Consider the following 13,451-nt stretch of genomic DNA (forward strand, 5'->3'; position numbering starts at 1 on the left):
GAGAGAGAGACTGACTTTGTGGACAGACTGAGCCGCCCCATGGGGACAGAAGTCTGAGCTCCCTCCTCCGTTCCCACTCCCCGCGGAGCGTGCGCGCGTGCCAGGGCTAATCCCCACCGGCCGCCACCCACCACGATCCCACGACTTCGCCTCTGGCTCCAGCCCTGTCCCCTTTTCCATAATAGGGCAGCCGCCGCCGCCGCCAGCAGGAGGAGAGCATTGGGGGAGCCCAGCCCTGCCCTGCCTGGTGATTGGCGCTCCGGCGGGGCCAGTGCCCGAGGGGGGCTTGGCGACTCCAGCCAATCGGGGGACGCGAGGGGACCGGAGCGCCCCGCGAAGCCCAGCAGGCGCCGCCAAGCGCGGCAGGGTGTGAGCGGCGGAGGCGCCCGAGCTTGCGGGGCTGGCTGCGGCTTCCAGCTCCTCGACCATGCGCCCCGCGCCTCGCGCGCCTGGGCTGCTCCAGCTGTTCCTGCTGCTGCTGCTGCGCCTGGGTCTCTCGCCGGCCAGCGGCCAGACTGGTAAGTCGCGCAACCCCGGCTAGGAAGAGGTGCCTGGTGGGAGGGCGAGGAGAAGAAGTTGAGCTGAAGGGGCAGGAAAGGGGGGCTGGGGGAGACTCTGCTGCCCGTCAGTGTTGACAAGACGGAGCTAGGTGGACGGATACTCTGATTCACTGGTAAGGCAGATTTCTTTGGGGATGGGGCCATATAGCTCAGTGGCAGAGCATCCGCTTTGCAGGCAGAAGGTCCCAGGTTCAACCCCAGGCAGCATCTCCAGGTAGGGCTGGGAAAGTCTGAATCCCTGAGAGTTGCTGCCAGTCAGTGTGTAGACAATAGTGAGCTAGATGAACGATAGTCTGACTTAGGATACGACAGTTTTCTTTGAGGGTGGGGGGCTGGGGGCATCTCCTTGGAAAGCTGCTGCCAGTCAGAGTAGACAAAATACTGACTCGGTATACTGACTCGGTATAAGCACACACATAACCAGTAAGTCCTTGCATAAGGGAACCGCTATAGCTCTGAGAGTTCCAGCTAAATGGAAAGTTCACCGACTGCAACATCTGGCGGGCACAGATCCTGCTGTCTGTAACTCCATGCCAACCCAAGACAAGTAAACTGAGTGCTGTTTTGTGGGGAGCACAATTAGCAGTGCCAATATCCTAGGTACATGTCTGCAGGAACATCAAAAAGCCCTGCAAGTGAGAGCAAAATGCCCAGCTGAGTCCAGCATCCTGTTCCCCACAGTGGCTAACCATTGGCAGGAATTCAGAAGTACACAGTCTTTGAAGGTTCTAATGGAGGTTCTAATTGGAGGACATGGACATAAAACATGGAGATTCTAATTGACCCTTGTTGCTAATAGCCATTGTTAGACCTCCCCGCTTCATGAATCTGTCTAACCCTAGTGGCCATTACTATATCCTGTGGCAGTGAGTTCCATATATTATTTGTTGTGTGACAGAAACCTTCCTTTTGTCTCTCCCGATTCTCCTGCTAATCAGTTTCACTGGCTAAACCGGAATTTTGGTATTATGAGAGGGGGAGAAAAATATCCTTTTGTACACACTGCACATCATTTTATATACCTTGATCAGATCCCCCTTTATCTGTCTTGTTTCTTTAAAGCTAAAAAGTCCCAAACACATCCATTGTATGTTTATTATTTATTTAAAATATTCATATCCAAGCCCTCCACTTCAGTACTGCTTAGGGAATCTCTCAACAATGGAGCAATAAAAGGAGTACAAAATTAAAAACAAAACAGTAAAGTGGATAAAACACTAGACATTATGAAGTTTGATTGACTGTTAATTTGTATACCACCTTTCATTAAAACAATCCCAAGGCAGTTCACACAAACATTAAAAATGACTATAAAAATGACACTATTAAAATGTTAAGCTAAAATATAAAACAAATCTGACTAAAAAGATTTAAAATACAAGCATATGTATTTATGCTTATATATGTATATATAAGTTAATAAACTGATTAAAGCAGACCCAATTAAAAATTAAAAACCCATCAGACTGTACTAAAACATTTAAAAGCCTCTCGAAAGAAATGAGTTTTAAGATCTGTTTTAAAAACGCTGAAAAAGGGAGCACAGCAAAGCTCTTCTGGGAAGGCATTCCAGAGCCGAGGGGCCACAACCAGAAGGCCCTGTCTCTATTCCCTGCCAACTGAATCTCGGTCAGTGGCAGGGCCCGCCCAAGCAGGACCTGAGATGATGAACAGAGCATCCTAGCAGACTCAACAGATACCAGGCCCCAAGTCATGTAGGGCTTTAAAGGTCAAGACCAGTACTTTGAATCTACCCTGGAAGGCAAACTGGCAATCAGTGAAGCCTTTCCTGCCACTGGATGCACTAGTTTTCCATCCACCAAGTTAGTAAAGGGACCATTAAAAAAGAAACACTGATGGCCTGTTTACTAACCCGCCCTGCTTCAGAAGGCAGTTAACAACGGGCCATTTCAGAGTAAATGAACAGGGAGGGTTTCCAACTATTCAACCTTGCAGCTGCACCTTTAAGCAGGGATGTGATGTGCAGCAAAGGAGCACATGAAGAACTTTATTTCCCTGCTGTGATCAAGCTACAGTTAGAGAAAGAGCTACAAGAACGGATTAAAAAGTTGGCAACCAACTTCTGCCTGAACAGCAGGCAGAGAAGAGCTTTTAGCAGTCTGTGATGGTGAGGCTGTAGCAGGGTGGTAGAGCATTTGCTTTGCATGCAGAAGGTCCCAGGTTCACTCCCTGGCATCTCCAGGTAGGGCTGGGAGATACTCCTGCCAGAAACTTTGGAGAGCTACTGCCAGTCAGTGTGGAAAATACAGAACTAGATGGACCAGTGGCTTGACTCAGTAGAAGGCAGCTTCCTATGTTAACAGATTGTTTTAGGGCAGGCCTGCTCAACTTTGGCCCTCCGGCAGATGTTGGCCTATAACTCCCATAAACCCTGGCTATTAACCACTGTTTGGGGATTATGGGAGTTGTAGTCCAAAAACAGCTGGGGAGGTCGAAGTTGAGTATGCCTATTTTAGGTGATGGGGCTGTAGCTAAGTGGTAAAGCATCTGCTTTGCAAGCAGGAGATAATAATAATAGTCATAATTAATAATAATTAATTAATTAACTTTATTTTTTAGCTGCCCCACAACAAATTGTTCTCTGGGCAGCTCCCAGAGATCCCAGGTTCAGTCCCTGGCAGCATCTTTAGGTAGGACTGGGAAAGACTCCTGCCTGAAACCTGGGAGAGCCACTGCTAGTCAGTGTAGACAATGCAGAAAGCTAGATGGACCAATGGACCATGTGAGCCCAGAACCTTCTGCATGCAAGCAGATGCTTTACCACTGAGCTATGGCCTGATCCCCTAAAGGGAATCTCTTATAGCAGACAGTGTTTGCATGTAGTCACTCATCCAAATGCAAGCCAAGGCAGACCCTGCTTAGCAAAGGGGACAATTCATGCTCACAACCACAAAACCAGCTCTCCTCCATTCACTGGTGGAACGCCCCTTCCATTCATGGAAGAGCTGTGTCCAACTTAGCCAAAGACAATGCGTGAGAAAAGTTACTCCAAATCTAGAGTTTTTGCATTTGCTCAAGCTCTTGTGTAAAGGGTTCGACTAGATGGCCTTGAGGGACACCTATGACTCTATGATTCTGAAGACCATTGTGGCTGGGCATGATGGGAATTGTAGTCCAACAACATCTGGGAACCCATGGTTGGGAACCCCTCCACTAGGGGTTTATGTTCAGCAGCCTATATTTTCTTGATTCACTGTTTTTCATACTATAACACAATCTCCAGCACATTTGTGGCACTGGATTTTGAGAAGTCTCCCCTTCGCATTTGCACAAGAGTCCAAAGAGCAGTGGGCTTGTGACCAGAAAGACTATATCTGGAGCCTGCACAAAACCAGAATATTAACACAGTTAATATTCTCATCACTGCCTCAGTCACATATCACTGCACGCCTAGCACTGCACATTAATATCTCACAATAAGATGTGATCATCCCTGACGCTGGGGAAAGTGTAACAAGGATCTTGCAGCTTTTGCTGTGGAGCAATAAGCATAGAATCGTAATCTCCGAGATTCTGCATGGCAGCGCTAAGAGGATATATAGAGCTTAGGGTTAAAAGCTGGCCAAATTTTAGAGGTTTCCATTTGCAGTGGAAGATGCAGCTTCTTGTCTCATTCGTGTCTGCTTTGGCACATGTATTTCTATCTGCAGAACCAGACAAATAAGTTAATGATGCTGCATTTTCCCAGCTATGGGACACTTCTCATCAGTGGTAGCAGTGGTACAATGGAAGAAGGGATGGGGGGAAATGCTCCTGGGCCCCTGAGGGAGGGGACCCACTGGCAGAATGACAGGGAGGAGAGCTGGTCTTGTGGCAGCCAGCATGAATTGTCCCCTTTGCTAAGCAGGGTCCCCTTTGGTTTGCATTTGGATGGGAGACTACACGTGAGCACTGTAAGATATTCTCCTTAGAGGATGGTAGGGCCATAGCCCTCCAGTGGGAGAACATCTGCTTTGCATGCAGAAGGTCCCAGGTTCAATCCCCAGCAGCATCTCCAAGCTGGGAAAGACCCCTGCTTGCAACCTTGGAGAAGCTGCTGCCAGTCAGTGCAGACAATATTGAACTAGATGAACCAATGGTCTGACTCGGTATAGGGCACCTTCCTATGTACTATGTAGTAGCAGAAATGCCTATGTTCCTCATCTCCTTATTGAGCCAGTGCAGAGGTGATCTGTAGATCAAGCTTCAATCACTGCTGGGAACAGAAGCAAATGAATTTCATCCTAACTTATTTTTTATTTTTATTTTTATTTTATTTTTATTTTTATTTTGATATTATTTATTCTGCTTTTCAGCAACAATTTTCAAAGCAGTTTACACAGCAAGAAAGATGATAAATTTGTTTTCTGGCCCAAAAGGGCCCACAGTCTAACAGGAAATTGAAGAACAGATACCATTGGGAGGAGGGATGCTATGACGGGCCGAATACAGAGAGTTGCTCTTCCCCTACCACTGCTACTATGAATATGTATATACCACTTTTCAACAACAGTTATCAAAGCAGTTTACATAGAGAAATAATAAATAAATAAAGATAGATCCCTGTCCCCAAAGGGCTCACAATCTAAGAAGAAACATAAGATAGACACCGGCAACAGCCACGGGAGGGATGCTGTGCTGGGGCTGGATAGGGCCAGTTGCTCTCCCCCTGCTCCAAAAAGTGAATCACCACTTTCAAAGGGGCCTCTTTGCACAGTAGTAGGTATAATTTTTTTCCTGTCCCCAAAGGGCTCACAGGCTAAAAAGAAACGCAAGGGAGATACCAGCAATAGTTGCTGGGAGAGATGCTATGCTGGGGTTGAGTAGGGACAGTTGCTCTCCCCGGCTTTTAAAGGGGCCTCTTTGCCCAGTTAGTTATACTCCCACTGACAGAAGCAAAGAACATGTAGCAGTGGCCACAGAGAAACATTCCTGGCCTTTATTTTTGAGGTTTTACGTCTAAGCCAAGAGGGAGCGTTTTTCCGTAGCATCTGTTCTGTTTTGTCTTTCCCGCATCCTGTTGAAAACTATGCGGGTGAGAATCTGCTGATCAACACGGAAAGGCCTTCCTGCTGAATGAGGCCAGAAAAAATGCAATGGCTTATGTGCTGGATGATACACTCAAAGCTGAGTTGTAATTTCTCAGAGGAGATTTTGGCATTGCTACGAATTGTGTTTTAATGCTCACTTGGAAATTCCCCTGGTTCTTTCCAGCCCTCCTTAACAATCACATTTAGGGAAAGTGCGGGCAAAGTCAGACCAAGAAGCAGCCCTGGGGGTATTTTATATCTAACTCAGATTCACTGCAGGTTATCTCAGGGACAAAGGGCAGGGCAGGATGAAGCCAAAGGAGTGGAGAGGAAACAATAAAAACTTACAGAGTGTGGAGGCTCAGCCCAAACAGGGTCTGATCCTGGAGATCTGTGACCAGATCTCATGACAGCTTTCTTAAAACTTAAAAGCAGCCATGTTGAGGGGATAGTACATTCCCACCATCCCCTAAGAGGAATATCTTATAGGAGTATCTTTTGCTACCACAAGACCAGCTCTCCTCCCTGTCACCCATTTTAATCACAGCAGTGAGACTGCAGGAGAGGGGGGATTGACCCTTTCCCCCCTGCATCACTTTCCTAAACAACTTTTTCCTCCCTCTGAGCCTCCTTTGAGAGGGGGAAGACAGGCACATACCAGAACATATATTTTCCCTAGCATCATCCCTAGAGAGATGGTTTTATTCAGGAATGCCACACACAAGGGGAAAGGGTTAACATCCCTCCCTGACACTGCTGCTGCTCTAATCAAAACTGAAGCCCCTGCATGGCTGCTTTTTAAATTTTGGGCGGAGAGCTGGTCTTTGTGGTAGCAAGCATGAATTGTCCCCTTTGCTAAGCAGGGTCTGCCCTGGTTTGCATTTGGATGGGGGACTACATGTATGCACTGTCTGCTGTAAGATATTCCACCCATGGGATGAGGCTGGAGCTCAGAGCATCTGCTTTGCAGGTGCACTGTGCAGATCTGCTTTGCAGACAGTGCTGAGCTAGATGGAGCAAGTATAAGGTGGCTTGTGGAATAACACAGTATAAGGTGGCTTGTGGAATTCTCTGCCATAAGATGTGGTGACAGCCAACCACCTGGATAGCTTTAAGAGGGGTTTGGATAACTTCATGGAGGAGAGGTCTATCAATGGCTACTAGTTGGAGGGCTATAGGCCCCCTACAGCCTCAAAGGCAGGATGCCTCTGAGTACCAGTTGCAGGGGAGTAACAGCAGGAGAAAGGGCATGCCCTCAACTCCTGCCTGTGGCTTCCAGCGGCATCTGGTGGGCCACTGTGTGAAACAGGATGCTGGACTAGACGGGCCTTGGGCCTGATCCAGCAGGGCTGTTCTTATGTTCTTATGTTGTGTTCTTAAGTGTAAAAAATCTGCTAACCAAACTCCTGCATCACATCTTTTGGCCAATACGCATGTCATGATAAGCATGTAGACATCTTTTCACGTGTACTCCAAACATGGGTGGTGGTGGGGACTTCTCCTCCTGGCCACACACACCGACACGATTGCATTTGATGACCACAAGCCAATGGCTGCCCTTTTTGCACAAATGCCAAAGACCCAGGGATTGAGAGGCAGGGTCAGTGAATATATTGGGGAGAATGGCCAACAGAGCAGTCCTTGCTGGCCTGGGGTGGGGGGTGCCGGTGGGGTGTAGGGGAGCTATTGATGGCCCACCGCCACCAAGGAGCCGCACACCACAGCAGTGTGTAAGGTAACCTCCCACCCACCCTTTTTCAAACCGCCCCCCATTGTAAAGGGGAATCCTTACCGGATTTCCCTTTACAAGCATCTGAACCGGGTCAAACCAGTTCGACCAGGTTCAACTGCTCAGACTGGACAGCTGCCAGTTCGAACGAATCAGCTCACGTACCGGACAGTTCGGTTCGAGTTCAGTTCAAACTCAAACCAAAGCACCCTTAGCGGTTCCGTGCACACCCTTAACTTCTCCTCTCTCTGTGCATGCATTCCAAGGTGGTGCAGGGTCTCAGGAGGGCTCAGTTTCCCTTAAAGGAAGCCCCCCCCCCATCAGCTCTGGGCAAAGCACGGCACTGCATAGTGGGAAAGGTAGCTTCCACACGGTGCCAGAGTATTCCGCTTTGGTGGAAGTTTCACACGGGCCCAATAAACTATCAGTCAGGGGGCCTCACTTAGGACTGCGTGCCCAGACCTTACAAGGAAGAACACTGAGATAGATCTTGGGGGCTGCATCCATTCTTATCTGGTGGGTGTGGTGTTTTTGGTTCATCCAGGCCAGCTTTTGAATGGGGCTTTAGTTACTTGTATTCCAGTTCTGGAGTAGAGGCAGGGCTAACAAACAGCCAGCAGGAAGAGCACAGAAGGCAGACGGCACTTGCCTCTCTGTAAATAATATCTGTCTCATTAAACCATTAATAAGCCCTGGCACCGCGGGGAAGCAACTTGCCTAGAGAGCAGGAGGCTGTTGGTTCGAATCCCCACTGGTGTGTTTCCTAGAATATGGGGAACTCCTATATTGGGCAGCAACAATCCAGGAAGGTGCTGAAAGGCTTCACCTCATACTCTGTGGGGAAAGGCAATGGTAAGCCACTCCTATTTTCTTCCAAGAAAACTACATGACTCTGGGATTGCCAGGAGTCAGCACTGACTTGACGGCACAATCTTGCCTTTCCAAACCATGAATATTACTGATTCAACTCCACTGTCTTGTTCTTGTGGGCTACAACTCTTTCCTCTGGACTCTACAGCCAGCTTTCCCTACCGTCCGTGCTGGACACAGAGTAAAATTCTCTTACTAGATTTACCGTCTCCATTCACTTCCTTCAGATGAGAACAGAAAAGATACTCCATGCTGTGCAGATCAGAAGAGAGCAGAGAAGTCATCAAAGCCAGCAAGTTTCAGGATCACAGAAAATCTTCAGACACCCTGTTGGCCAAGTAGATTACCCTCTCCCTTCCCCAGACCCTTGATTAAACTTTACCCCTGGGACATAATCTCGTTTATCTGCATCTTCAATCAGTAGACAGTCATCATTAAAAAAAACCAAAAAAACCAAAACCAATTTCCCTAAAGAAATACCCTATTTCCCAACCAAAGAAAATTACGTTGATTCCTCCCCCACTGCCTTTTGCTAAAAATGAACTACACGGAAAGACTGGAGAGCGTAGAAGGCAGAGAACACACCTGGGGCTTCCCCACCCCCACCCCTATCAAATGTATTGTGCCTAATCCAATCTTTTGCATCCAAAAGTCATGTTAAGCATTACAGTCTTTCACTAAAATATATAGAACCTGCTAGCTGCAATATAAGGATGTGCACAAACCGAGGTTCGAGCACTGGTTTGGAGCCGTGGGGTGTGGAGCGGCCATCAGGAGGTCCTTACCTGCTCTCCGCTGCCCCATGCAACTTCCTGCTGGGACGGCACTCGTCCCAAGTACCTGCGTGCAGTGCCAGCCTGCACACGGCATTTGCTGACCATGCAAATGGAGCCTGTGCATTTGTAGATACCATGTGTGTGCCGGCGCCGTGCGTCGGTACTTGGGACAAGTGCTGTCCCAGCAGGAAGCTGCATAGGGTGGTGGGGAGCAGGGAAGGACCTCCCACTTGCCGCTCCCTTCCCCATGGCGCCGAACCAGTGCTCGGACCTCGGTTTGTGCATATCCATACTGCAAGGAGATCCATTTATACCTCAATCAATCTGTGCTCACTTCGGCAGCACATATACTAAAATTGGAACCTCAATCAATCTTTATTATGATCTTTGACCAGAATAAAGTGGATTATATTAGAACAGCATTGAGGCAGCATTAAAACAGGCTGTGCCTGTAACTGTGAAGACAGTAGAGAAGCTAAAAGCTATACACTGCTATGAAGCTACTGTTAAGCTGCGGTAAGCTATCTTAAAACTATAGCTGAAATGGGTAGGTTTAATGTAAAATGGATAAAGACTATATAAAAGCGTTAAGTGGTTAAAATCTACTCAGAGTGTGAAGGTTAGAATTGGACTCGGTCAGTAAAAACGATAAAGCTATGGAATGCGATGGAGTTAGAACGAAGACAGTAAAATATGCTAGAAAGGATAAACTGTGTGGACGTGCGCTGTGCCGAGCCTGCTTAGTTCTTGCTTATGGTCAGGACCTGATGAATTTTACACACCGCCGTGCAAAACTTGGCAATGTTCTGTGTTATAGCGGGGTTAGAACATGCGAGAGATGTAAGCTTTGCCTGAGCAACCTGGGGTCTCAATTAATGATGGAAGAATGAGGGCAATACGAATGTCTCTGTCGAATCAGTAATGGAGGAGGACGTGCTCTGTTGTTTCAACTTGCCTAAAAGCAGAGGGGCACAGGCGTACCTTCTTGTATCTACCTTCCAGCACAGCTGAAGGAGGGGCACCACCATTGGCCAGGGTGAAGACCCTTCTATGTTTTGGGGCTTCCAGCTGTGTGAGAGATATAGCGAGATATGAAATTTGAAATCATTCTTTTGCCCACGGAGACTAAGCTGTAGCCTGTACTGTTCCCACTTCTAATGTCTTATGACTTTTTGGGATGGGTTGGCTAGTGTGGTGCACAGTCCAAAAAGTGTGGGGGGGCCTCATCTGATCTTGCTACCTTCCAGGAGACGGCTGTGGTCACTCAGTTCTGACACCATACAGTGGGACATTGACCTCCAAGAACTACCCCGGCACCTATCCCAACTTCACATCCTGTGAGTGGAAGATTCACGTGGCTTCGGGGAGCTATCTCAGCCTGGCCTTTGGAGACATGGACATTGAAAGCTCAGAACTTTGCAGATCGGGCTTCGTATTGCTTTCTTCTCCGTCTGATGGTTCCAGATATGGTAAGGCTGAGCTTGATCGGTGGGAAGCAAGAGCTGGATAGGATAGATGTGGCCAACTTGCATTCTTTTGCTGGCTTATTGTATTTATTTATTATTAATTTATTTAGCGTGTTTTTGCATACCGCCCCAAACTCATGTCTCCGATCAGTTTATAATAAAACAACACAGATTCAAACAAACTTTAAAGCAATTTAAAAACAAATTCTAGACATCCAATTAAAAGCCTGAATATACAAATATATCTTAACAGCCCTTGTAAAAGCTGTCAGAGATGAGGAGGCTCTTATTTTGGCAGGGAGCCTGTTCCAAAGACTCAGGGCAGCAACGGAAAAGGCCCGTCCCTTAGTAGCACCAGACGAGCTGGTGGCACCTGCAGATGGGCCTCCCCAGATGATCTCAGTAGGCGGCAGGGCTTATAAGGGAGAGATATCATAAAGATATCCTGGGCCTAAGCCATTTAGGGCTTTATAGGTTATAACCAGCACTTTGTATTTTGCCCAGAAACATATTGGTAGCCAGTGTAGCTTGTTTAATATAAGTGTAATATCTGTTCTATTTTACCAAAGGTGGATGAAAAACTGTCCTACCCAGCTCCCGCCTCCACACAATCAATCTTTCCTCCTCCTACCTTGATCTTTGAGTTCATACAGCTGCTGCTCGCAAGTGTGCCTGGCTCTCCTACCTTGGCTGGGCACTCCTCCTACCCTGATTACGGTTATTAGAACAAGCCTATAGTTCTGTTCTAACGAACAGTGGGTGAGGGTGTAAACCTGTGCCTGGACTCATTACACGTTAAAAAATACAAGTACTAAAAAAGCTAAAAGTACTAAAATACTAAAAATGAAAATGAATAAAATAATAATAATATACTATTGCTATTATGTTTAAAGGTCATAAAATGCATAAAGGACCTTAAAAGGGGGACATAAAATAATAAGAGTTTTTAAAAAACATAATATAATAGAGCTATAAAAACCAGAATAAAAGTTATATTGAGCGTTAAAATCAATAAAAAAGAATAAAAAGGGAATTTGAGAACTTTGGCTGAAGAATGGTATATAAATATCCATAGTAGTATGGACTTGCTCTCCTCCAGTTTAAATGTGCTGTGTAAGTCCTCGTTTCTAAAGGGACGTGCCCACGATTCGGATGCCGGATTGTGTTTCGAGCACATCCCTACCATGCTCTACATTCCCACTGCCCTTCTCCTCTTTTTCAAAGTCTGAGAAGAAAAGGAGAAAGTGCAGAGGCAATTGTGGCACCACACACACACACACACACACACACACACCCGTGTGCTGCTAGGGAAGGTGATGCAAGTCTGAGAGGAAGCTGGCCAGGGTGCCTGCCACCCATCACCTCTCCTCCAGGCTGAATGTGGGCCTTTCTCGTACTCAGAGCATGTGGTTCACCACTGAGCCAAAGAGGAAGGGAGAAAGGAAGAACAGCAAGCCTTTGGAAACGTCTGCCGTGGAATCACGCAGCGGCCGCTGTCAGGAATGGCCCCTTGTAATGTGAAGTCCTAAGCCGCCACTGACTTTGCTTGTGCCTAAATCTGACTCTGTCCCAAAGAGCTCACAATCTGAAAAGAAAGGGAAGGCAGACGCCAACAACTGGCGACAGGAGGCTCCCCTAGCCATTTGGAGGCCCCGCCGGACCTTGGAGGCCACAGCCTCAAGGTTTGGGGGTGAGAGCGCCTCTGCTCACATGTAGACTCCCATTCAGATGCAACCAGGGTGGGCCCTGCTTAGCAAAGGGGACAATGCATGCTTGCTGCCACAAGACCAGCTCTCCTCCTGAGAGGCTGATGGATGACAGCCCTGCAGATGCTCTCGTGGCCACGTGACGGAGGGTATACAAAGGGGCCTTCTCTTTGCCATCCGCTGGCATTGCTGGGCCCTTGTCCCTTCAGTGGCTCCTTGTCTCGCAGTTCCCTTTCGGCCATCTCCTATATTTAGCCCAGCTTCCTCTTGGCACGCAGGCTGACCCACCCTTCTCCTCGCCCCTTGCCGCTCCGCCTCCATCACCTTCCATGCCTGGCAGAGAGGCCACATCGTGATTTCATCGGGAGAGGTTCCTGGCAGACATTTCCCCAAGTCGTTTGCTCTTCCTTCCTTCCTTCCTCTTTCGGCTCTCCCTGGACAGGCTGATGACAGGCTGCTTAAGTCTCTCCAATCTCCCTTAATACCATTAAGTCTCTCCCAGGAAATCCTGAAAACGTTTGGGCTACTGCTCTTCAGGGGGCCAACTTAATGAATTGGCAGACACATCTGCTCCTTGCGTAAGTTCCCTCTGAGCAGCCCGCTTCCCATGGAGAAATAGAAAGCAAGCTTTTCCTCCATCCTGTTTCTATCTAGAGCATTACATGGAACCCTCCACCCCACCCCAAGCTGTAGCAATACATGGGGGAGGAGATTTCGCAGTGATGACTCCTTTTAAAATAGACACGGAGCGGAACTCAAAATATCAGAATCCTTCATGGTCCTACCCAGAGGGACGTGTCTGGAATGTTGCAAGCCAGGTGCTGAAGGTTTCTGCTTCCTTTTCTGTCTTGTAAAAAAAACCCACCAATCGTAAATTCAGAAATGCCCTCCCAAAACTCACCTCTACTTCTTTTTTTAAAAGTTTTATTTGCATAATGCATTATCTGTGTTTGATTTTTAAAAACTGCTTTTTAAAACTGGAAATGGTGTGCATAGTGCACCTGCATCTCAATGGGGGTCCACAGTGCTAAGGCATCAGACAGTACACAGCATTTAGCAGGGGGAATCCGGGGGGGGGAGTGTGTTGAGGCTTGGGCAGTAATCCTTGGATTGAGGTTGGTTGTTCCAAGTGGATCTCTCTCTTCACCTGTGACATCTTGGAGAGCTTGGCTCATCTGCTTTGGGAATCTGCTGTAATATGCTCTGCACACACTTTATTACCTGCTTTCTGTTTCTGACATGCTTGTAGTTGGAAGTATACACCATACCTCCAAATTCCATGGCCAAGCCCCCTGCTCATTTTAAGCCACATTC

At 47.6% G+C, this 13,451-nt stretch overlaps 1 protein-coding gene across 3 annotated transcripts in view; it reads left to right on the forward strand.

Moving 5' to 3' along the window:
- The first annotated feature begins 353 nt into the window (after window positions 1-353).
- The window catches only part of LOC128333081 (discoidin, CUB and LCCL domain-containing protein 1-like), a 50,922-nt gene continuing 37,824 nt past the window's right edge, over window positions 354-13,451 (forward strand). For 2 of the 3 annotated variants that reach the window (XM_053268147.1, XM_053268146.1), the window contains exons 1-2: window positions 354-518; window positions 10,213-10,434. In XM_053268147.1, the coding sequence (XP_053124122.1) occupies window positions 428-518; window positions 10,213-10,434 (313 nt within the window). In that variant the 5' untranslated portion in view covers window positions 354-427. The remainder of the gene's footprint in view (window positions 519-10,212; window positions 10,435-13,451) is intronic. The other variant, XM_053268148.1, reaches the window with a different exon arrangement.

The sequence above is a fragment of the Hemicordylus capensis genome, chromosome 7 (assembly GCF_027244095.1).
Source record: "Hemicordylus capensis ecotype Gifberg chromosome 7, rHemCap1.1.pri, whole genome shotgun sequence".
In the NCBI taxonomy this organism is placed as follows: Eukaryota; Metazoa; Chordata; class Lepidosauria; order Squamata; family Cordylidae; genus Hemicordylus; species Hemicordylus capensis.